Genomic DNA, 22551 nt, shown 5'->3' on the forward strand with positions numbered 1-22551 from the left:
TACTATTTTTAAAGGTTGGTTTGCATCCATATATTTCTTTTGAGACAGGATGCCTTATTAATCCCCAGCAGAACCCCTCTGGAATGCAGTATAAAATCTTCTATTTTTAGTAGTCAGAATGTCTGTTCTTGAGTGACATTATTTCGGCAGAGTGTAGAACATTGGCTATTCCTGAGTGGTTTGTTGTCCAGATGTAGGGCAGAATGCCAGTTGGCAATCATGGTGGTCTTGCTATGAATAAGTGCTTAAGGGAAAACATTGCAATTCATCTGTAGACTTTTACTCATTTCCTTCTGCCACCCCACCTCACTGAGTTACGCTGCTCCTTGTGTTTATAGAGGAGAGGAAGCCCTTTTAACAGTTTTAAATTAGAATCTGGTTTTACACCATTTTTAGAAACTCAAAAATAAAGGTCATACCTCCTCACTAGTGTCTATCCAGAAAACATTAGTTGCAATTAGTGTAGCATTACAGCCCCTTTTTATTAACTTTCTTCAGATATCTTTGTGACTGTTAGTTTTTTTGTAGCTCCTTTCTGCTGGCTGTGGTGCACGCTAGTAGCTTGGAACTTCCGGATTAATTTGGCTGTCTGTATGATGCTGTTTTTCCGGTAATAGTACTGAATTATGATGTAGTTGAGGAGGGGAAGGAAAAGCTAGTAACGAATGGTAATTAAATTACTCACTTTGAAAGGCAGTGTTTAATTTTCTGTCATTTAACCCCAGCCACCAACGGTCTCCCCCTCCCCCCCAAGGTATTGTATAATAGTTCCTAATGTTGTTTAGGTGAGAGCTCTAGCAAAACTCTAAGGGAACTGTTGTCATGACTTTAATGGAAAGGAGGGCTCACGCTGGACCCAGCAACAGTTTCATATTTATTTACTTCATTTATATCTTGCCTTTTCCCCTAGGGGTGTAGTATTTAAGTGCGCTGACTCTAATCTGGGAGAACTGGGCTTGATTCCCCACTCCTCCACTTGTACCTGCTGGATGACCTTGGGCAAACCATAGTTCTGGCACAGGTGTTCTTGAAAAACAGCAGTTTCTCTCAGAGCTCTCTCAGCCCCACCTACCTCACAGGGTGTCTGTTGTGGAGAGGAGAGGGGAGAGGAGTTTGCAAGCCGCTCTGCGACACCTTTGGGTAGTGAAGGGTGGGGATAAATCAAATCTCTTCTTCTCTCTTCTTCTTACATCCTTCTCTTCTCCTCCGTTTTATTGTCACAAAATCCTTGTGAAGAAGGTTAGGCTGAGTGATGTATAACTGACCCAAGGTCACCCAGAATACATCCATGGCACAGTAGGGACTTGAAACTAGGTTTCTCAAATCCTAGTCCGGCACTCCGACTGGGAGAGAGGGGAAATAACTATATATGACACTGATGGATTTCCCCAGATCAGTCCAGGACCCTTCATTTTTGAGCATGCATGTACAAGACACTGAAAACCTCTTTGCTTCCTGAGTAGAGAACACTGCAACTTCCTCAGTGCTACAAGGCATGCTACTTCCATATTCCTGGTAGGTAAATGGAGTGGCAGACAACTAGTGGGGAAGTAGCACAGAAAGCTTGTCAGAGTACAAGAGCCAATTTTTAAAGTTTCTTTCTATGCACAAGTAAATAAGCAAAACAGTGGCAGGAACTGCATTGGAAACATGGAACACAACATTTTTTTCAGAAAAGGTTTCTGGGTAACTCAGACTTACAAAATTTCTCTGATAGTTACACCTCTTCTTGAGGGAGGGTCAGAGTGTCCACAGTGGGGAGGGCAGGATATGAATTTAAGAAATAATAAAATTAGAGCTGAAACTAAATAAAACTGACAAAGGTGGTGATGAGGTTCCTTCTCCTTCTACACCATATTTCAGGATTTACCCATGGAGGAAAGGTTTACTTTTTTACTAGTCAAGAAGTGGGGGTCTTATGCAAATATTCCCTCCCCAGAAGTACAGACAAATGTATTTTGCACACTGTGCTTTTAGGGTGGTTTGAAGAGTACAAAGGTATCTTTTAGTCCGGAGTGCCAGAGGTGTTAGACTAGAGAGCAGTCTTTTAAACTCCTTGGGGTGGGGTTTTCCAGGCCATTATGACTTCTGTATATGTGTCTGATCTGGGATGCCTTCATGCCTTTTCTTGAAGGAATGATAAGTGGGCTGAGCTAAGATCTGCATACAAAAACTAGGCCTTTTTTCTCAAATGAGTGCATTTCTGACAGCAAACTTCATCTTTATGGCCTGTTTGCAATTCCAACTTGCAACTGTGCATGTGCAGGGTGAATATGTGCCTGCCCAGAAGATCACTCAATGAATAACACAGGCAAATGCAGCCCTGTTTTCTGTTTGTTACAGATGCCTCTTGTTTTCCATGCTCATGAGCTGCCTTCCCTCATATGCAAACTATGATTGAAAGTGTTCCGGTTTGGGAAGCCTTTGGCTTGCCATGATGTCTGAATGCAAGTGAATGAAGTTGTTTCCTCCCCGCAGACAGGAATTCTAAACTGTGTTCATGCCTGTCATAAAGAAACAGGTTTGGTGTGATCTCTGTAGCCGTTAAACAGCAGTTGTGTTTTATTCTAGCCTTGCATTGGACAGCAGTGAGAAAGAATAAAAAAAGACAAAAGATTAGAAGCATCTGTGCTCTGTCAACTGCACCACTAACCTAACATATAAGCATAATCTCTGTAAAGAGATCCATGCTTTTATGATCTTGCTTAGTAGCTACTAAGCCTTATCCACAGAGTCAGCTGGGCTGAAATCAAGTTAACTAAACATATGATACTTTCCTTAGACTGTGTCCGTATTATTTGTAACCTGCATAAATGTGTCTAGTCCATATTTGTTTTGCTACTGGTATGGAGCCCATTTTGGCACAGAATAAAAAAGAATTACTTCATATTAAACTTGTGCTTATAGCTATTTGAAATAGCAATTGTAATAACAATCTTATGAGATACGTTAGGTGGAATATCAGTGTCCCAAGACTGTCTGTTGAACATCATAGCTGAATGGGGCTTGAATCCAGATCTTTCCAGTCTTAACACCCTACATAATTCTTCTAAACTGTGTTAGTTCTCTGTCTGAGGTGGAGGACATCTTTGTGGGTTATTCCCATTGTTCCTTTAGGGAGGCAGGAAACACTTTTTTCTCCTGTTGGCGCCCTCAGAATAGCCCATCCCTTTTAGTTTCGTTCCTGCCTCTTAGGAAGTAGCAGCAACAGACTAGGTTTAGCCCTTTTCTGCCTCATTTTTTCCTTTTCCCAGCTCTAGCCTTCTACCTTTCCTTATTCTGTTCTTCAGTCTCTCTCTCTCTAACTCTTCCTTTCCCCTCTTCTACCTGCGGGAATAAGCCAGAAGAAACGCTCCAGAGCCCAAGTGCCTAGTGGAGGGAACAGAGCACACAGACGGCTTCTCGTTGGGGGAGGAAGAGCTGATCTGGACTGTGGCGGCGGCTTCAATTGACACCAGGGCCAACTTGCCCTCGAGGCTTGTTCGCGCCCCTTTACTGAGCCTGGCAGAAGTGGCAGCAGCGGCACAACACGCACAAAAGCGCCCCAGGAGTCAGAACGACAACGAGCCCGCGTCCTGCCGGTGGCCATCTTGGAAGTCCAGAGTTCACCTCTGGTGCCTTCCACAACCCTTTGCAGAGCACCGTGGGGACAGAAGGGGCAGATCCAACCCTCCTTCCTGACCGTCCCGGACCTGACTTGACCCAGAGGATCGATTTGCAGTCGGGTAATGTACTTGATGCAGGGGCTCTCTCTGCTCTTGTCCACGGGCCTGATGCAGGTGTTCAGGACAGCCATGCAAGAAGAAATGTCTTCTTTCTGTGCTAGGGTGGGGCTAGGCATTCAGGAAGCAGCCCTTCCTCAGCCCCATTCGGTGCAATCAAGTAACCCATGGCTCCTTCGCCCCACAAGAAGCAGCCCAGGGGAAAGCACTGGGAGGAGGAGGATCTATCTGTATCTATAGTGGATGACAGGGAGGAAGGTGAATTCCTCTCAGATGAGGAAGAGGAGGATATTAAACTTCCAGAGCAGTCCTCCAGATTTTTCAAAGCAGAGGACTACCATTAGTTATTAAATAAGGCTATTAAAGCATTGGATCTTTACGACAATCCTCCCTCTGAGGAACAAAGATCCACTAGGCCCAAGCTCAAATCTGATTCCACTGGGGATACTTCTTTTCCCCCCCCCCAGCATACTTTGAGTGGCAATTAAGGGCGGAATGGGATAGACCCACTGCCAACAGTTTCCCCATTTGCAAAAAAGCTGCATGTACTTCCTAACTATGCCAATGAGTTATTACAGGTATCTCTGGTAGATGGGCCAGTAGCAGCACTCCAATCCACGGGGCTGTTGTCTGAGGATGGCCAGGGATCTGTACATGACCCCACAGACAAGAAGGTGGACGCTGCCCTCAAGAAGGTTCACGAATCAGTTGCCATGTGGGTCAGCGCATCCACCACAGCGTCCATTGCTTCCAGAGCTTCCATTGTCTGGATACATCAGCTGATCCAACTCCTTCCGGAGAACAATCAGGGGTTGTTGGAGGGTTAATGTTCTCAAAGCTACTTCTTTTACAGCTGATGCTACTTTGGATATCTTAACCTTTGCTTCTCGTGCCATGGCTTCGACAGCAGTGGCCCGGAGACTTCTTTGGCTGAGAGCATGGCAGGCTGATGGGCTATCCAAGTCTGTCGTCACCTCTTACCCCTTCTAAGATGATAGCCTCTTCAGAGGAGCTCTAGATACGATCTTAGTGGAGACATGGGATAAGAAGAAGGCCATGCCCAGAAACCTACACAGACCTGATAGGCGTGGAACCCTACCAGGAACCCAGGAAGTCGAATTGGAAGACATCCAAATCTACAACCTAGCAAGGATCCTTCAGATCCTGGTCCAACAAATCCTCCTTCAATAAAAGTGATAGGGGAGATCAGGACAACAAACCTAAACAAGCCTGACTATGCCCAGTTACCAGTTGGGGCCTGACTACTTCATTTTCGGGATACATGGACAAACTCTCAAGCGGACTCCTGGGCGGTGGAGACTGTGTCCTAGGGGTACACTATAGAATTCAGATGTCCCCCACCAGAAACGTTCCTGGTGTCCCCACTCAGCAAGTCTTTGATCCATCACGATCCATCATCAACAAGGCTCTCCAACATCTCCTGGATATCAGAGCCATACAGCCAGTCCCAAGCACAAACAGGAGGTCTATTTATCTTGTTTCTGGGTGCCCAAGAGGAATGGCGACTGGAGGGCCATCCTGGACCTCAGGTTCCTGAACAAATTCATCAGACTTCACCACTTCCACATGGAAACATTGAGATTCATAACGGAGACCCTGTCTCCGAGCGACTTCCTAACTTCAATAGACCTCACAGAAGCATACCTTCATGTTCCAATCCATCCAGCACACAAAAAGTACCTCAATTTTTGCGTGGGTGGTTAACGTTTCCAATACAGGGTGCTCCCCTTTGGTTTGTCCATGGCCAATGTTCCCTCTAAGCTGTGGAGTCCTGTGAGCAAAAATTCTACTTGGTGAGCGACTGGCATTAAAGTTGTGAGCAGGTGATTTGGCTACTGCATAAATTAGTTTGCTCTGGAGCCATCCTTCCTGAGCTAAGACAAAAATGTATGAGCCGAAGGCTAAAAAACTGTGTGCTGGCTCATAGTAACTCAGCTTAGAGGGAACCCTGTCCATGGCCCCCAGACTTTTTTCCAAACTCCTCATCAATCCAGTGGTATACCTTCAGAAGCAAGGGATCCACGTTCATCCATATATGGACAACCTGTTAGTCTGTGGCAACTCCAGGTCTGTGGTCGTTCAGAACCCCTCTGGCCACGCTACAGTGCCTCCAGTGCCACGGGTTTCTGGTCAACTTTTCGAAGAGGTCTCTTCAACCTTCCAGGAGGATAGAACATCTGGGAGCTGTGATCGACACAACCTGCAATACTCTCTTTCTGCCATTGCCCAAAGCTACGGGGATTCAGGAACTGGCGTCTTTGGTGATAGGAAGCTCGTCATTGACCCTGATACCCTGGCCAAACTTCTGGGTCTCATGATCTTGCATAGAGATGGTGCACTCCAGACCTCTGCAGTCCTTCCTCATGGAAAAGAGGGACATCAGCCTATGAGTTCCCAACAGAGTCAAGCACAGCCTACTGTGGTGGAGAAAGCTGTCCAACCTTTGACAGGGTAAAGTGTATTATCCTCATCCGTTCAGAGACATCTTCACGGATGCCAGTCTCTCGGGTTGGGGGGCCGTAATGGACGGACTTCCCATACATGGTCGGTGGTCATCAGAAGAAAGACATCTCCCAATCAACCTTCTGGAAGTCAAGGTGATTCACCATGCACTAGGCCACTTCAGCTCCAGAGCCAACATGTCCTAGTACGAATGGGTAACATATTGGCCAAGGCATATCTCAACAAGAGGGGTGGCTCCTGGTCATCCCAAGTATATTGGGGGGGGGGGAACCAACACTCAGGCAGATTGGCTCAGCAGGGAGACCATAGACAAAGGGGAATGGTCTCTGCACCCAGACGTGTTCCGTTTGATCACCGCACATCTGGGCTAACCTCTAGTAGACCTGTTCGCATCACCAACAAATCATCAGCTTCCACAGTTCTTCACAAGGTACCATCATCGGGCAGCAGAGGCCACAGATGCTCTGACCTCACCATGGCCGGAGGGCCTTCTGTTTGCCTTTCCACTACTTCCTCTCATCTGCAGAACAGTCTGGAAGATCAGGGAGCAGAGGGCAGAGGTAATCATGGTAACTCCTTTATGGGCATGCCGGCCCTGGTTCTCAGCCCTGAAGGAGATGGCGGTTGGGCCTCCATTCACACTGCCAGGTACCCTGGACATGGTTCTTCGGGGACCAATCTGGCACCCACATCCGGAATGGCTCTGCTTGACCACCTGGAGATTGAACGGAGAAAACTTCTGCAGTTAGGATATTCAACCCAAGGTATGGACACCATACTGTCGTCCAGAAGGCAGTCCCCTATTCGCATTTATAATACAACGTGGAAGACTTTCGTGAGGTGGTGCAGGAGGAAAAAGACAGATCCCTTGGATCCTTCAGTGGTGGAGGTCCTATCTTTCTTACAAGAGGGTCTAGATTCAGGATTAAAACTAGCGACACTCCATAGACAAACTGTATCTCTTGCAATGGGGTTACCTCATCTGCTATAAGCTGACCAAACATCCTCATGTCCAACATTTTCTAGAGGGTGCTACTGTCAAGTCACCTTCTCAAGTTCATCATTTTCCCACCTGGAGATTACACACGGTACTGATAGCCCTCACCAAGGCACCCTTCAAGCCGCTCAGGGAAGTCGGTCTAAGATGGCTGAGGATGAAGACCCTCTTCCTAGTGGAAATTACTTCTGCAAGAAGGGTGTCCGATCAGTGCACTCTCCGTCAAGTCCAACCTTTGCATTTTCCATTGAGACAAGGTAGTCCTTTGAACTGACCCCACCTTTCAGCCGAAAGTATCTTCTTCCTTTCATCAGTCTCAAGAGATTTACTTTCCAACCTTTTGCCCCCATCCTAGGCACCCAAAGGAGTTTGTGTGGTACTCCTTGGATGTCTGGAGAGTGCTCAAGATTTACATACTGAGAACTGAGTCAGTTAGGGAGACGGATGTCATGTTCATTAACATATCTCTGCCCAAGAAAGGGGATAGAATGTCCAAGACTTCAATTAGCTCAGTGCTCAAAACTTGCATCATGGAGACCTACAAAGCCTCTGGCTTGGACTCCCCTAAGGGCATTACTGCATACTCATTGTGGGCATTGGTGGATGAGTTCCGGAAAGCAGTGACATGGACTTCGATCTCAACCTTCGTGTATCACTACAAGTTGAACACGATTCCTTCTGCTGATGCTGCATTTGGAAAAAGACTTCTTCAGCACATTGTGATGTCTACCGAAGATGGTGACCCATCCGTATAGGGACACTGGAAGGTCCCACAGAGATGTCCTCCACCTCAGAGGGAGAACGACCATTTGCACTTACCATGAAGGGTCCTTCTCCTCTGGGGTTAGGAGGACATCTCAGCCCTTCCGCCATCATCTTCACCAACATATCCTTCTTTGTGCTGTTCTCTTCTTCCTTTGTCTGCCAGTCTAAACTCTTATGACTGTTGTTCCAGTTGTTTTTTCGGCATAGTTCTTGTTAACAAGTTCTGTTCTTACAGTGTTAGAGGCTAGAGCTTCAGTTGAGTTTTTACTGCTTTCGAAGTCCCAGAACTGAGAGAGATGGGTTATTCCAAGGGCGCCAAGAGGAAGGAGAAAAAAGTGTTTCCTGCCTCCCTAAAGGAACCATGGGAATAACCCACAGAGATGTCCTCTGAACCTCAGAGAAAAAGGACCCTTCACGATAACTGCCAATGGTCGTTCTATATTCACTGCGTCATACAATATTTTTTGATGATTCCAGTTACTCCTTCAAAGGCAGCTGAGTGCTATGTCCAGCTTTAGCTGCTGAGGTACAAAGTAGGGTTTATACCTAAGGTGGCATGCTAAGCAGTTTACTTGGAACAGAGCTGAAGAATTCTGCTTCTTTTGTGTAAAACCCATCCATTACCTTATCTTTTCTTTTGGCTGCCATTATGTAATTACTAAGGCGGTAGAGCTGCTTTGAAGGCTCATGTATTAAAGCCCCTCCTCAAAAAACTTCCTCCTGTGCAGTTTAGGGTTTTTCCTTGGAGCAGCAGTGCCAACAGCAACTGTTGTCCTAGACAATGGACAAGTCCTAGTTCTGTTAGAACCAAGGGACAAGTTGCCTTCTTGCACTTGCATTAGCATTTGATCATATATTCTCCTGCTGCAACACATAGGGTAAAGCTGAGGACTAATAAGGATTGGTTGCTGTCTTTTTAAACAGTCCTTGATTTAGTAGCTTCTAGATTTCATTGCCAGAACAGCAATAAAATCTGGATGACAGCTACATTTTCTTACCTTGTCTATAATAAAATTCTGATGCAGCTATCCATAATATAAATGTGAATGTCTTACATTCTATAGTATTTAGATTCATTGTGTTCGTGGGCAACAGACCAGTCTCTCAGGAAGTAAGCAAAGGCTAATGGCTCATTAGTGTATTCCCAGAGTAGCAATGAAGTCTGGGTGTTAACTTCATTTCCTCACCTGGTCTGTATAGAAATTCTGATGCAGCTATCTGTAATATAAATGTGACTATCATACATGCTATAGTGTATAGATTCATCGTGTTTGCTTGCTTCCTGAGAGATTTGTCTGTTGCCCCCAAAGGCTAACAGCTCATCACTGCATTAAACTGATGAATTCAAAATGTTGATTTTCTAAATGCTGTTGTTCCAACTTTGTGTCATGGTTTTAAAATGGAGGCTTCCTTACGCTAAAGTTAGCATTTTAATTTAATAGTTAGGTTATGGTTGATATACTAGAGAATTAAACTAAGAATTTTTCTTCTTTGCTGTAGATAAAATACACCAATAAATCTTTGCCTGCTATTACTTTTTCCTAAGTTTTAGAGAGATGTATATTTTGAAATGGATTATATGTATTACTAGGAAGAAGGCCCGTTGTAGAGGGAAGATAATGAGCTCTAGAAGGAAGGAAGTTGAGAGAGAGAGAGAAAGGAAGGAAGAAAGAGGGAGGGAGGTGAAGATAAGGAAAGAGGGGGGGAAAGAATTGAAAGGGATGGGGTGGAAGGAAGGGAGAGAAGGAGGGAGGTAAAGAATGGAAAGAGATAGGGAGGGAGAAAGAGGGGGGAAGGAGGGGAGTAAGAATGGATAGAGATGGGGAGGAAGGAAGGAGGGGAGGAAAGGAATGCAAAGAGATAGGGATGAAGGAAGGGTAGAAGAAGGGGGAGGGAGGGTCAGACGGCAAAGGAACGAAGGGAAAGAGGGAGAGAGAGAAGAAGAAGAGGTGCGTGGAAGAGACAGAGGAGGGTGAGGGAAGGGGGGGGCTGTTCAGCTGTTACCTGACAGGCACGTGGCTGTGAGTCAGCCTCCTCGTAGCTGGGCGCAGCGGCGGGCAAGCGGGAGCCTGAGTAGGCCTCCCCCCTGCTCGCCACAGCAGTCAAGGAGTGAAAGGTGGGTCGGGGGCAGCTGGAGGCCCCCATGCGACCAGGCGCAGTTGCGGGCGAGTGGGAGCCTGAGTAGGCCCCCCCGCCATGGCGGTTGAGGGGGGAAAGGTGGGTCGGGGCGGCTGGAGGGCCCCGTGCGGTCGGGCACTGCGGTGGCGGGTGAGCGGGGGGCTGAGTGGGCCTCCCTCCCCGGCTGCCCGGCAGTGGCGGTGGTTGAGGGGGGAAAGGTGACCGAGTTAAGGGCCGGCTGTCCAAGGCGCGCCTCATCTGTCTCCCCACTGCCTGTTCCAGCCACGTGCAGGCCAAGGCGGCTAGCCTCGTTCTCCCCCCCCGCCCCCCAATGGCTGAGGGAGCGCATGCAGTCTCGCAACCCCTTAGGACAGAAGCCACTCCAAATCCCTTTTATATATAAGGAGAGATAAGGCTGTGGGGTGCAGCCTTGCTAAATTTATCTTTTGTACCATTCCTAAATATTTTAGGTGCTACTATAGCATTATCCTAATCCTCAGCATTTCAAGCAAGTGAATTGATTAGTGATATGGGAAGCTTTAGAAAAACATTCTTTGTGTATGTATCTTCTTATTGGACTTCTGAAAGCAGTCAAGAAACATATGGCTGCCCAGCCCAAGTCAGAGAAGGTTTCTGTATTTAAGAGATGGATAGAAGGGAACATGGTGTGAGATGCAGTTTTTCTGATCACTGCAGCTCTGTGAGGAGAAAAGCCACATCCATTGATTTTTGTGTATTTCTATGAGGTGCCCAAAGGTATAAAGTTGAGAACGCTGAAGAGATGGTAGGGACCAAGAAGCAGTGCAGGTATGAGATGAACTAATTAGGACAATACATTACAGAGGAAGTAAGGCAAGACAAATTCTCATCCAGTTGTGGATTTGGTTCTGCCAGGCACTTCTGGGGCATGAGAGAACAGAATGGTGGGCATAAGGTCTTATTTTACTTCCTTCTGACACTCATCTGATCATGGTAGCAGCTTCCATCTATAGACACAGGAGTTATCAAAGGGGCTGGAGTGGTGACAGAGTTTCCAACCTCCCAGTGATGCTTGGAGCTCTCCTGGAATTAAAACTCATCTCCAGAATACAGAAATCAGTTCCCCTGTGGAAAATGGAAGCTTTGGAGGAAGTACTGTATGGCATTCCTGCGGAGCTCTCCACCTTCCATATACTCTGCCCCCTGATCTCCAGGAATTTCCCATCTAGCGTTGGCAGCTTCATTGAGAAGGAACATTTTTTAGAAAATATATATGCTCCCTACTTGTAGAGATGTGAAAGCATAGGAAGAATGTGGGAGAAAACAGGGTTTTTTTCTGGGGGAAGGGGGCCAAGGCCTTTTCAGTTTTGCCAGTGAAAAAACTGAGAATGTTTTGGGTAGAGGGGTTTAAAAAACGCCTATGAAATATGTACTCTTTTAGAATAGCTGCGATGCTTTTAAAGAAAGTCTTGATAAAAATGTGGAGCATGAAAAGTCTGAGGACTTAGAATTTCCATTGGGAAATTTTAGGAATAAAAGTAAAACTGAAATATTTGTGGGGGTTTTATTGAATGAATGAAATGCTTTTTAAGACAAGGGTTTTCTTACTCAAATGTATAGCTCTGAAAAGATATCTGTTCTGCTTTCCCATTGAAAAACTGGGAAATTTGAGGGAACGCTATGTATACTGTATCCTATATAAATAAATAAATGCAACAAATAATATATGCATTTTCAAGAATGGTTTTTTGCTTTTATGTAAATCATTTTGGCAACAAATAATAAGCTATAATGTGTTTAATGAAACATTATTAAAATGCTCGGTGTACCCAAACATGCTGGTAATCCTAGCTACTGTTACTGCATGAGAGCATTCTGTTGAAATAATACTTTCTTTTGTTTTATGATAGAATCTGTTTTCTGACTTCAACTTTTTTGTTACCTCTCAGATGGCAAGGTACATGAGATATGGTACCAGCTGTTTCTCCATTGTTAGATATATTAGCAGTTTTTCTTACTGAAAATGAAGACATATATACTTTTAAATTTCATGGTGGTGGTGGAAAATGCTGTCAAGTCACAGCTGACTTACGGTGACCCTGTAGGGTTTTCAAGGCAAGAGACATTCAGAGGTCGTTTGCCACTGCCTGCCTCCACATCACGACCCTGGTATTCCTCGGTGGTCTCTCAAATACTAGCTGGGGCTTACCCTGCTTAGCCTCCAAGATCAGGCTAGCCTGGGCTATGCAAGTCAGTATTTAAATTCCATAAATATCCCAATTAGTACAATTTTATATGATAATGGATTTACTAAATTAGTAAAGAACTTTGATTTTATGTATTCCGGTTTTTCTCAACATTTCTGTCCCCATCATAAAGGGAAATATTTCCCCCTGATGGTTTCAATATTTCCAGACATTTTATATCTTTAGCCACTTTTCCAACAAAACTGCTTTGAGAGGCACAGAAGTCACAGACTGGGAACGTGAGGGAGGAATATCTGTTTAGAAAATGTGTATGCCATCTCTCCAGAGGAACTGTTTGAGGCAACTTACAACATACAGAAAATAAACTATTAAAATACAAATTAAAACAACCATCTCAATTTGGATCGAGTTCTCATGGTTGGCATTATGAGAGAGATTTTTTTAAAAAAAGAATGAGAGGAGAAAGCAGTGGCAGGACAAGGACAGGAACAGTAAGGGAGAAGGTGAGACTAAGGCAGCAGGATCACATGTGAAGGACAAGGCTGAAGCACTAGCAACATACTAAAATCCATAAAATGTATTGAAATAGTCAGCTGAGCAGTGGGTCAGGCTCAAAAGTATGGGAGGCAAGATGTTTTGACCTGGATGTGACATCAAAGTGTCACAGCTTGGCTGTCAGGCAGGCCTCTAGGCACAGGTCATTCTGAAGCCAGAATGCCACCACCAAGAAAGCCCTGTGTTGACTTGCCACTCAGTTTGTCTCCATGGGGCTGGATTTGAGATGAAGTTAACTGGTGAGTGGGATGGTGTGGTGGAAGGCCAGCCTTCAGGTACCTGGTCACAAGCCATTTAGGGTTTTAACAGAAAGCACCAGCACTTTGAATTGCACCCAGAAAGATAAGCAGCCAGTGCAGGTTTTTAGCAGGGTGTCGAACTCCTGCCAGCAAAATAGTTGCAACTTTTTGGACTAACCGAGGCTTTCTGACAGTTTTCAAAGGCAGCCTCACACAGAGCATATTACAGCCATCTAAATGCTCTGAAAGGATTTCTCCAGAGGTTGCCAAGCACTGTTGGGCAACATGAGATACAAATAAGCTCCTCTTTTGGTTTCTCTCGTGAACTTACTCTACAGTATTTTGTAACAGTGCTGTTTATTCCACCAGTCATCCCCCTATACTCTGGAAACCCTGGATCTTTTGCTCAGTGATAAGGATCCTCAGATCACTCTAGCAATTGCAAAATTTGTCTCCGTCCTTGTAGTCCTCTTGCATCTAAAAAATAAGAAATAAGTGTCTTCTGCTGCTCAGGATTTGTGAATCAATGAGCTTCTAAGGGTACAAAAGGAAATTGATGTTCAGTAAAATTAATTTATTAGAAAGTGGAATTCAAACATTTAGTGTCTGGGATGATTCAGGGGCAGGTGTGCTCTGCACTTAATTAGTGTGGTTAACAAGCAGACAAGCAGTTGACTATGTACTTATGAATGGGGACAATGCATGTGATGAAGCTTGTGCAATGACTCATACCTGACTGCTGTCTTCAAGAATGCATGATGGGCATGTATTCTGGGAATATGACTGAAAACAAATCCCAGTGCTATAGTATGTCCCCCCCACCCCCGCACCCTACTGTGGTGACTTTATGAGTGTGCTGACTCACTATGGATGGCTGAGAACTACATGTTAAGTTAGGAATGCTTCAATTGTTTTAAGGAAAAGAACACTTCTATAGTAACTGTATGAGATGGATTGTCCATTTGGACTAAAAAGTTAAATCAAGATATGAAATTTTGAATGTATATCTTCCATTTATACTGGAGTATGATTTCTTTGGACAGTACTATAAATATACAGTTTTAACCGGGGAGTGTGGTTGACATTACTAATGAGGTAAAATTCATGTGTTTTAGGTTCAGACTGCACTGTTTGATTTGTGTCCCAATATAACACACACATCTGCATACACCATAAGATCTCTCAAAGGTCTGTTATAAGGTTAATATTTTTTTAATTTATATTTTGTCTGTTGACTTGAAATAGATCCTTTGTTTGAAAAAGGCCATTGTTGATAGTCAAGTTCTAAGCAAGCCGTTTTCTCCCCCCCCCCCCCCCCGTTCCGCTAGAAGTAGTTGGACAGTACACACCCAAAATATCATTGTCTGTTGTAAGAAATCTTAGTAATATTTGTTTTATTTCCTGGATGGACAATTGGCAGGTATAGTTTTTAATTGTCTTTAATGGTTGTGAAGGCACATGTGTTTATGCAAGAATGTCTCCTTGGTTAGAAGTGTCATTTTGTATTTGTGATTAAAAACAATCAAATCTTTAGCTTTTAATCACCTCAAAGAGCCCAATCAGGTTTCAGATGAGTACTAAGTAATGAGTCCTGTTCAGAATTTCATACTTTATCTGTAACTGAGTCCTTCAAAAGTTAGAGCTGGATCTAGCCAGCTTTTTCATTAATTCTCACCCAATTCCCCTCTTTACAATAGACTCTAACACATGGCTTTTGGTCATGTATGTCCCATAGCCTTTTTTGGTGGTCAGAGAAGAAACCCTTCCTTTCTCATCAGCAAAAAAGTCATTTGGATCCAACATGGTAGCTTTAGTGGATTATAAATCCTGGTGGCAAACTGTTATCTACCCATAATGGGTGGAAACTGCCCCTACTTTTTTGCTGTCAAAGCACATCTGACATGGTGACCCTGTAGGGTTTGCAAGTCAAGAGACGTTCAAAGGTTTGCCTCTTTATCATAACCCTGGTATTCTTTGGAGGTCTCCAAATACTAGCTGGGCCTGACCCTGCTTAGATTCAGAGATCTGACAAGATCAGGCTAGCCTGGCTTATCCAGGTCAAGAAACTGCCTTGCCAAGGGGTAAGTTGGAGTTACATATGGATTGACCCAGCAATAAGTTCATCTGCAGGACTCCCTAAGCCTTATTTCTGTACTCTTCCTTTCCAGTGGTCCTAATTCATAATTTCTACATTATTTACTCAAATGCAAGACTAGGTTTTTCCCAGGTATACCATCAAATAAAAGAGAGGTGCATCTTACATGCAAGTACAGTTATGTCTAATAATAATTTATTTTTTGTATGTAACATTTTTAAGGAGGTTGACTTATACTCAGGGTCATCTTCTTTTTGAGTAAATATGGTATTTGGGGAGTGAAGTGTACCAGGAAGATATATATACAGGACCAAGTCTTGTGTTCTCTTTGATATCAGATAGAAAAATCCTGAACACAGCTGTAGAGATCTCTGACGTATAGCTTCTAGCGTTGAAAGTAACTTTTATTTCCAGTAAGCAGGTTAAACCTTTTTAGCAGACTTAATTTATATTTGAAACTGCATTAAATTTGAAACTGTGTTTTTATTTTATTTATTTATTTCATTTATACCCCACCCTCCCTGCCGAAGCAGGCTCAGGGTGGCTTACATAAAAATTAAAACAAAAAAACAGAACATTTCTAAAACCATTCATAAAGTGCTAGTGTACAGTATTGCATACTGACGGCGAAACATAGTAACAAATCCGTCATAACGGGAGTACAATAATATGGGATAAAAATAAGAAGATGATTTCTACCCAGGTTTCTCCCATAACAACTTTTACAGGTCAGCCTTGGTTTTTGCCAGCCTTTAAGAACACAGCCTTCCCTATTTGGAGGGGAAACAATTTGACCAGATTTTGTGACATATTAAAGAAAGGACAAATTAAAAATAAAAATGAATTAGAAAATCTAGCTAACCACCAATTACCATGGTATGAATATATAAACAATCCACACCAGGGACCCCCAAATATTATGAAAACCTACTTTTGGATAGGTTAAAGTAAAGGTTCCCTTGCTCGAAAGCCAGTCGAATCCGACTCTAGGGTTGCGGTGCTCATCTCCGTTTTCAAGCCGAAGAGCCAGTGCTGTCCGAAGACGTTTCCGTGGTCATGTGGCCAGCATGACTAAACACCAAGGCGCACAGAACGCTGTTACCTTCCCACCGAAGTGGTACCTATTTATCTACTTGCAATTTCTTGCTTTCGAACTGCTAGGTTGGCAGGAGCTGGAACTAGAGACGGGAGCTCACTCCGTCTTGCGGCACCCGGGTCTTGAACTGCTGAACTACTGACCTTCCACAGCCTGCAGTTCAGCGTCTTAACCACTTGAGCCACCGCAGCTCCTTTTGGATAACGACTCCCAAAAAGGATTAATATTCAGAATCCATAAAATATTGCTTCTTAATACATCAGCAAAACTTCCTTCATACACAAAAGCTTGGCAAACAGATTGCAAAACTGATTTTTCAGAAGCTTAATGGAAACGCATCTGGCACTCCCCTATGTTTACTTCAAATTCATTGAATTTCTTTTTCATTCGTTTGTTAGTGGCACGATGGTATACAACCCCCACAAAACTTCACCGTATAACTCCTACTAACTCACCACTGTGCTGAAAGGCCTGTAGTGAAGCTGCCTCATATATTCATAGTTGGTGGACTTACAGAAAAATCCAGATTTTTTGGAAATTAGTATTATCACACATAAACACCTTTAACTGGCTGCACACTACTAGAGAGTCCCCAACTAGTCCCACTAAACCTTTGGCAGGAGTTAAACATTCCCAAGATATGATGTGAGCTCATTTCGACACTAATACTGGCCACAAAGAATGTTATAGCCACAAATTGGAAGATGCCAAACTCCCCTTCAATAGAAGCCTGGTATTCTAAAATCTGGGATTATGCCATTATGGACAAAATAATAGAAGACATTAGGAGATCAGAAAACCCCTTGGCTACTTCAAATTACCTCGAGAAATGGTATCCTTTTTAAAGAAAAATGTTGTTTTGATCAAGAGAACCCGAATTCTTTTGAAAATAACAGAAATAGTAAATTTATAGCCCTGTTGTAATAAAAGAGATAATGTTACAGAAAACTATTGACAAAACTCAATGTTATGCAGTGAAAGTTGGTTGTTTATTTTTTATCTACTATTATTGTATTATTGTATTTGTTGAAATGATTAATAAAAAACTTTTTAAAAAATGGGAGTACAATCAGCATTGATGTTAGAACTATTATCTTGGTCCGTTCATTGTTTGTATGATATTTTTTAAAGCTGGTCAAATAGAACAGCTTTTCAAAAAATATACAGGAGCAGAAATCTTATTCTATACCTTGTTATTCCTAAGAAAATCCATCCTTAGCATAATTTTCATGAGATACTAAAACCACAAGATGATTTTGGTGGTGGCTGTTGTCTGTCTTATGGTGACTCAGATCTCTGTTCAGGTGACTTTGTTTGATAAGTAGTATACTTTTAAAGATAAAATTGTTTTGGTGGGTGATATGACAATTATACTCCCAAAACTAGAAGTGGAAAGGAAACAGCTTTTATCTTAGAAAAAGGAAATGTGGCCAAACGGTTTCAACTGTAACAGCCAGCAGTTTCCTTTCTCCAGAGTGTGGCCCTTCATTTACCCCCTTAAAAGAGGAAATTGCACTAGTATGATTTAAAGGGATGTTTTGGTGAAGAAAAATGTCAAACTAGGGAGCCAGAGGGGGTGGTGTATGTGCTTGCTACAGTCGGTAACAAAAAATTAAGCTATTAACTGTGCAGTAAACCATGGGCACAAGGAAATCATAGCAGAGTGCAAGCTTTGCTGCAAGATTCAAAAATTCATTCTGCATATTAGTAGATTCATCATAGAAGCATGATTTGGATGATGTTTCTCAGTTAATTGGGGGGTGGTTATTGGTAAATGTATGTGTCTTTTAGTCATAGCATCCTTTTATCTTTCAAAAAGTTTCCCTGTGGGAAAAGTTATACTGAGTGTGCGTCTGGGCCAACACTTCTGTTTCAGCCTATGAAACCACAAGTAATTGCAACTTGTTTTTCCAACTGTTAGGAGGCAGTATGACACAAAACAATGGCTTTACATTGTATTGCTTTGAGTAGAAGCATCTGTTTTAGACTGCAGAATTTTCCTCTAAGTGTAAAATCTAGTTTATTGGATATATTATGCTATTTTATTTAATTGTCCTTTAATTGTATAATTCATTTTTATTGCATTGTATGTGCTACACTGGTCTTTATTGTATTGTTTTATAATCCTGTAATCAAACCTTGAGTCTCAACTAGGGCTTTTCTGCATGCTCAATTAACGCCTGATTTTCTTGGCAGTCAGTTCACAAGCATTGAAATTGCTTTGGGCAGGGTTCTGCATGTCTGCTCTCCCTCTGCATTTTCACAATTGTGGAGTCCATTTATATTCTTCCGCATGTTCCTTAAAGAATCAGGATTTTAAAGGAAGGGTGCTGGCGTCGTCAGTGACATCATTGGTGGAGTCACAGCACCACCACCCTTTTAATTTGTTTTGCATGCTTATATTGATACACCATTGTAATGATAGGTTAAGCAGGTTCTATGAATTCCCAGCTTTCTTTCTTTTTTAAAAAGAAAGCAAGTCCTAGCTTCTTTCCTTGTGGAGATAGGCTTTTTCCTTCTATCTCTGCGAGGGAAAGTGGTAGAGGCTTGTTTTTTAAAAAAAATCACAACAACATATTGATATTTTACTGCCTTTTTAAACATTCAAAAACTAAACCACTCATCTTTTGGGTGGGAGAAGAGAAGAATAGTTTGACAATGACAACAGCCCAATCATCAAAAGTGTGCTGGAGGTGGGTGGAAGTGGGTGGGACAAAGAAAAAGGCTACTTAAGGTTGACTTCCATAAAAAGAGCAAAGTAAATGGGGTCTCAAAAGAACTGGAAAAACACCTGGGGGAAAACAAAAAAAGAAGAAGCAAAAACTAAGGGCACAGAAGTACATGTGGAAATTGAGGGATGAACTGAAGCAGTATGGCGCCAGAACCCATGAAAAAACCCCATGTGGGAATGCCCTTGGAAAGGATGATGATAGATGAAATAAATAATTTTAAAGGTTTGCTTCAACACCCTTAATTAAGACTTGCTCCATAAGCCTTCAGAGGAATGGCTTTAACCATGTAGAGCCTACATCTGGATGTTCCTCTTCTTACCTGGCACTTGTGTGCAGAAGTAATGTTTTTCTTTAGATCCCGAAGATGTAGGCCTAATCCACCTGATTGTTGCCTCCCAAACTTGAGAGATGGTCATATCATAGTGAAGCCTGTGTGTTGTGCACTCCATATAATTGTCTCCTATTTGTATATGACTGCAGTGTGCAAATTTCATTTGTGACAGTCATAGCCAAAGGACCATAGTTGTCTATTGAGCAGGTTTTACTGTATGTCTGTTTGCCTTCATAGAATTTAGGTTTCAGTCCTGAAGAGCCCTGTAGCCGGGATTTGGGGGGGGGCACCAGGGTGCTGGGGGGGTTGCTAATTAAATTACATTTAAATTAAATTAAAGGAGCAGGGAGGGAGAGGAGGAGTAGCTCCTTACCCCAGCTGGCTTTGGGTCGGTGCAGCAAGCCCTTCCTTCCCTCCCTCCACTGCTCCAGGCGCGTAGCTACAGTGGGGCATCTTGGGGCTGGGCTGCCTGACTTACCACCCAGGCCTCCTGACTTCCCATCCAGCCAGTTTATTTTATTTTATTTTTTGTGCATGCCAAGCCATTGCCCTGCCCTACCTGCCAACACCCTCACTTCTTGCCCCTCTCATTGTTTTTTCAAAACTTTTACTCTCTCATCACTCCTGACACAGCCTGGAGTGTGTGGGGGGTGTCCCCGACTTATTTAAATGCCACCTAAAGTTAAAAAAAATCCTGGCAATGGTCCTGCACTGCTCTTGCATGGACCCTTTCCAGCTCACTACTGGTAGGGGTGAGGAGAAGTGCGGAAGGTAGGGCAAGGCAGTGCCTCAGTATGGAGCTCTGCCTCCAGGATGCTGGGCTGCTTTGGAGGAAGAGGGAAGACTCCCTCCCCCCACGCCAATCCGAGCGGGTGGCCCTTTGCAAGGGAAGCAGGCAAAGTCCCCTGCAGAAGTGCAAAAGATAATGTGCACTCCCCCCCCATAAGGAGCTTTTGCAGAAAGGGGGAGGGAAAAGACAAGCGTCTTGCAGCTTCTCTGGCTGTACAAGAAGGGAAAAAGGGGAAGATGGGGGGGTGTTGAAGGTTCGATAGGGGATGCTGCCTGCAGCGTCTCTCCCCCCCCCCCCCCCCCGGGCCTGGTCCTGGAGAGGTTTATTTGAGGAAAACACGGAAAACGCTTTTTTGATTATTTTAGAACCTCCATTTTGCAAGGCACTGTACCTCCACATACTAAATTGATGTTAGCAAGCAAAAGATAGCCAATTCCTTCAAGCCTTGAGAGCTCACAGCGGCATCTAGCTGCTGCTCTTGAAATCCAACACTGAGCTGCAAATTTTTGACACCCCCCCCCCCCCAGCAGCTAACCCCAGGTTTTGAAATTCTCCTTTTTCCTGGGGAAAAAGGGCTGCTGCTGAAAGGAAAGAAAACTTACAAAACTAAGGCCTCACTGAACTCATCAAATGAGATTGATGGTTCTTGGGGTGTAGCCAGAATTCTACACTGGCAGGGCCTTTGTCTCATCCACCGAGGCAATTCTTGAGTTAGCTGTTCCTCTCTTTGGGATGAAACCCGGTGGGAAATAGTGGTGTCACTCTGACAGTTCTTCAGCTATACGCAGCCAAAAGTGCGAACCATTTTTACAAGACTTTTCTGAGAATATCATTTACTGTGCCAAGCCTCATTGCAGGAATAAGTTGTTTCATTAGAGTAGTCATGTGATTTGAAGACTTTGGAAGAATGTAGTGCTTGATAAGGTAGCTTTCTGTTCACCTAATGAATGAACGTTTATCTCATGATTCTTGTTGATTAGTTCCTTTACATTAAGTATAGTAAGCAAAATTTGTATGCACACCTGTTGAAGAAATGTTAGTGATTTATCAGCTCCTTATTTACACAATGGAAACAGCTCTATAAATCTCTGTATGAATTTGTGTATACATAGACTGCATCATCAGTATATGTCTTTTAATTTTTCAGGTCTACTTAAAAGCACCTATGATTCTTAATGGTGTTTGTGTTATTTGGAAAGGCTGGATAGATCTCCAAAGACTGGATGGCATGGGCTGCCTAGAGTTTGACGAAGAGCGGGCACAGGTATGGCAAGCCTCTCAAATGTACACTTAAAACTGTAGTGGTGGTGTGCTTCTTCTCAGTAAGTTCAGAAAGGAAAAATCATACCATCCTTTCAGAGAGATGTGAAGAAAGATGGTATAGAATGAAAAAAAAATTCCCTGGGATGAGCAGGTTGGGCAGAAAGATGCTAATCATTTATGGTCAGAGGTTCTATACCATAACCTTCTGAGTAGTTCTTTTTCTTAGTAAGTGCTGGATTCTTCCCTTCTTTTGTTTATGGCTTTGTGATTCCTTGTTTTTAACATGCAGTTGTCATTTTTAAACATTCACACATGATCTAACATGGAAAATAATTTCAACTGTGATGATCACAATTTTTGAGCAGACCATGAACCAAACAGGCAAGACATTCCTGGTCCCTCTTCGTTACTCCATCTTTTTCCTATACTACTTGGCTCAGCTCCTGTGACTCTTCCTCCTCCACAGGTAGCTCTGAATTTCTAACATGCTTTTGTTTTAGTACTGTTACCTTTTTATCCCCCTTTCCCTGTTTTCAGCCCATAGAATAGCAGAGCCTCAAACAATGGCTAGGTGTGAGGCTTACAGATGATAGCCAGAGTTTAACCTTTTGCTGACATGACATTGCTGTAGTTTGATTTTCTTGACTTAAAAATATTGTTTGCAATATTAAAACATCCATTTTTATTTAACCCCACCTAATGAATCACCTTTGTAGTTCTGAAATCTTAAGTTATTCTTTAATGAAAATGGTAAAATAACTCTTATCTAAAGAATGATCCTGCTAATGCACATACTGTCTTCTTCATTGCCAAAGATCAACTCCCTCCTTTTATTTTTCATATAAGAAATAATTTGTTATGCTGTACTACCATAAAAATTACCATAGAGGGACTGATATACCACATAAAAGTAGAATTTAATGACAAATATGCACATTGCCCTTTAGTGTACATTCCTGGGGATTTAGCTGATGTTTATTGATTGACAGATGTTTGTATTAAGCTAAGCAAAGCCACAGGGGGCACTTTTTCACATCGTTTCACAAAATAGCTTTAGGATATAGGATAGTGCCTTAGGCAAAAAAGGCAATTTGACATTCTCTCACTACTGACTTTTTTAACTTTAAATTTAAATTTTAATGTGTTTTAGTCCCTTGGTATATTAAAATGTAGCTGGA

At 43.0% G+C, this 22551-nt stretch overlaps 1 protein-coding gene across 1 annotated transcript in view; it reads left to right on the forward strand.

The window, feature by feature from the left end:
- Nucleotides 1–22551, forward strand: part of CBFB (core-binding factor, beta subunit) — a 59081-nt gene that overhangs the window by 25609 nt on the left and 10921 nt on the right. Inside the window, exon 4 of the mRNA XM_015406099.1 lies at nt 21258–21374. Coding sequence (XP_015261585.1) covers nt 21258–21374 — 117 coding nt within the window. The remainder of the gene's footprint in view (nt 1–21257; nt 21375–22551) is intronic.

Source organism: Gekko japonicus, unplaced genomic scaffold (assembly GCF_001447785.1).
Source record: "Gekko japonicus isolate JY-2015 unplaced genomic scaffold, Gekko_japonicus_V1.1 scaffold757, whole genome shotgun sequence".
NCBI classification, from domain to species: domain Eukaryota; kingdom Metazoa; phylum Chordata; class Lepidosauria; order Squamata; family Gekkonidae; genus Gekko; species Gekko japonicus.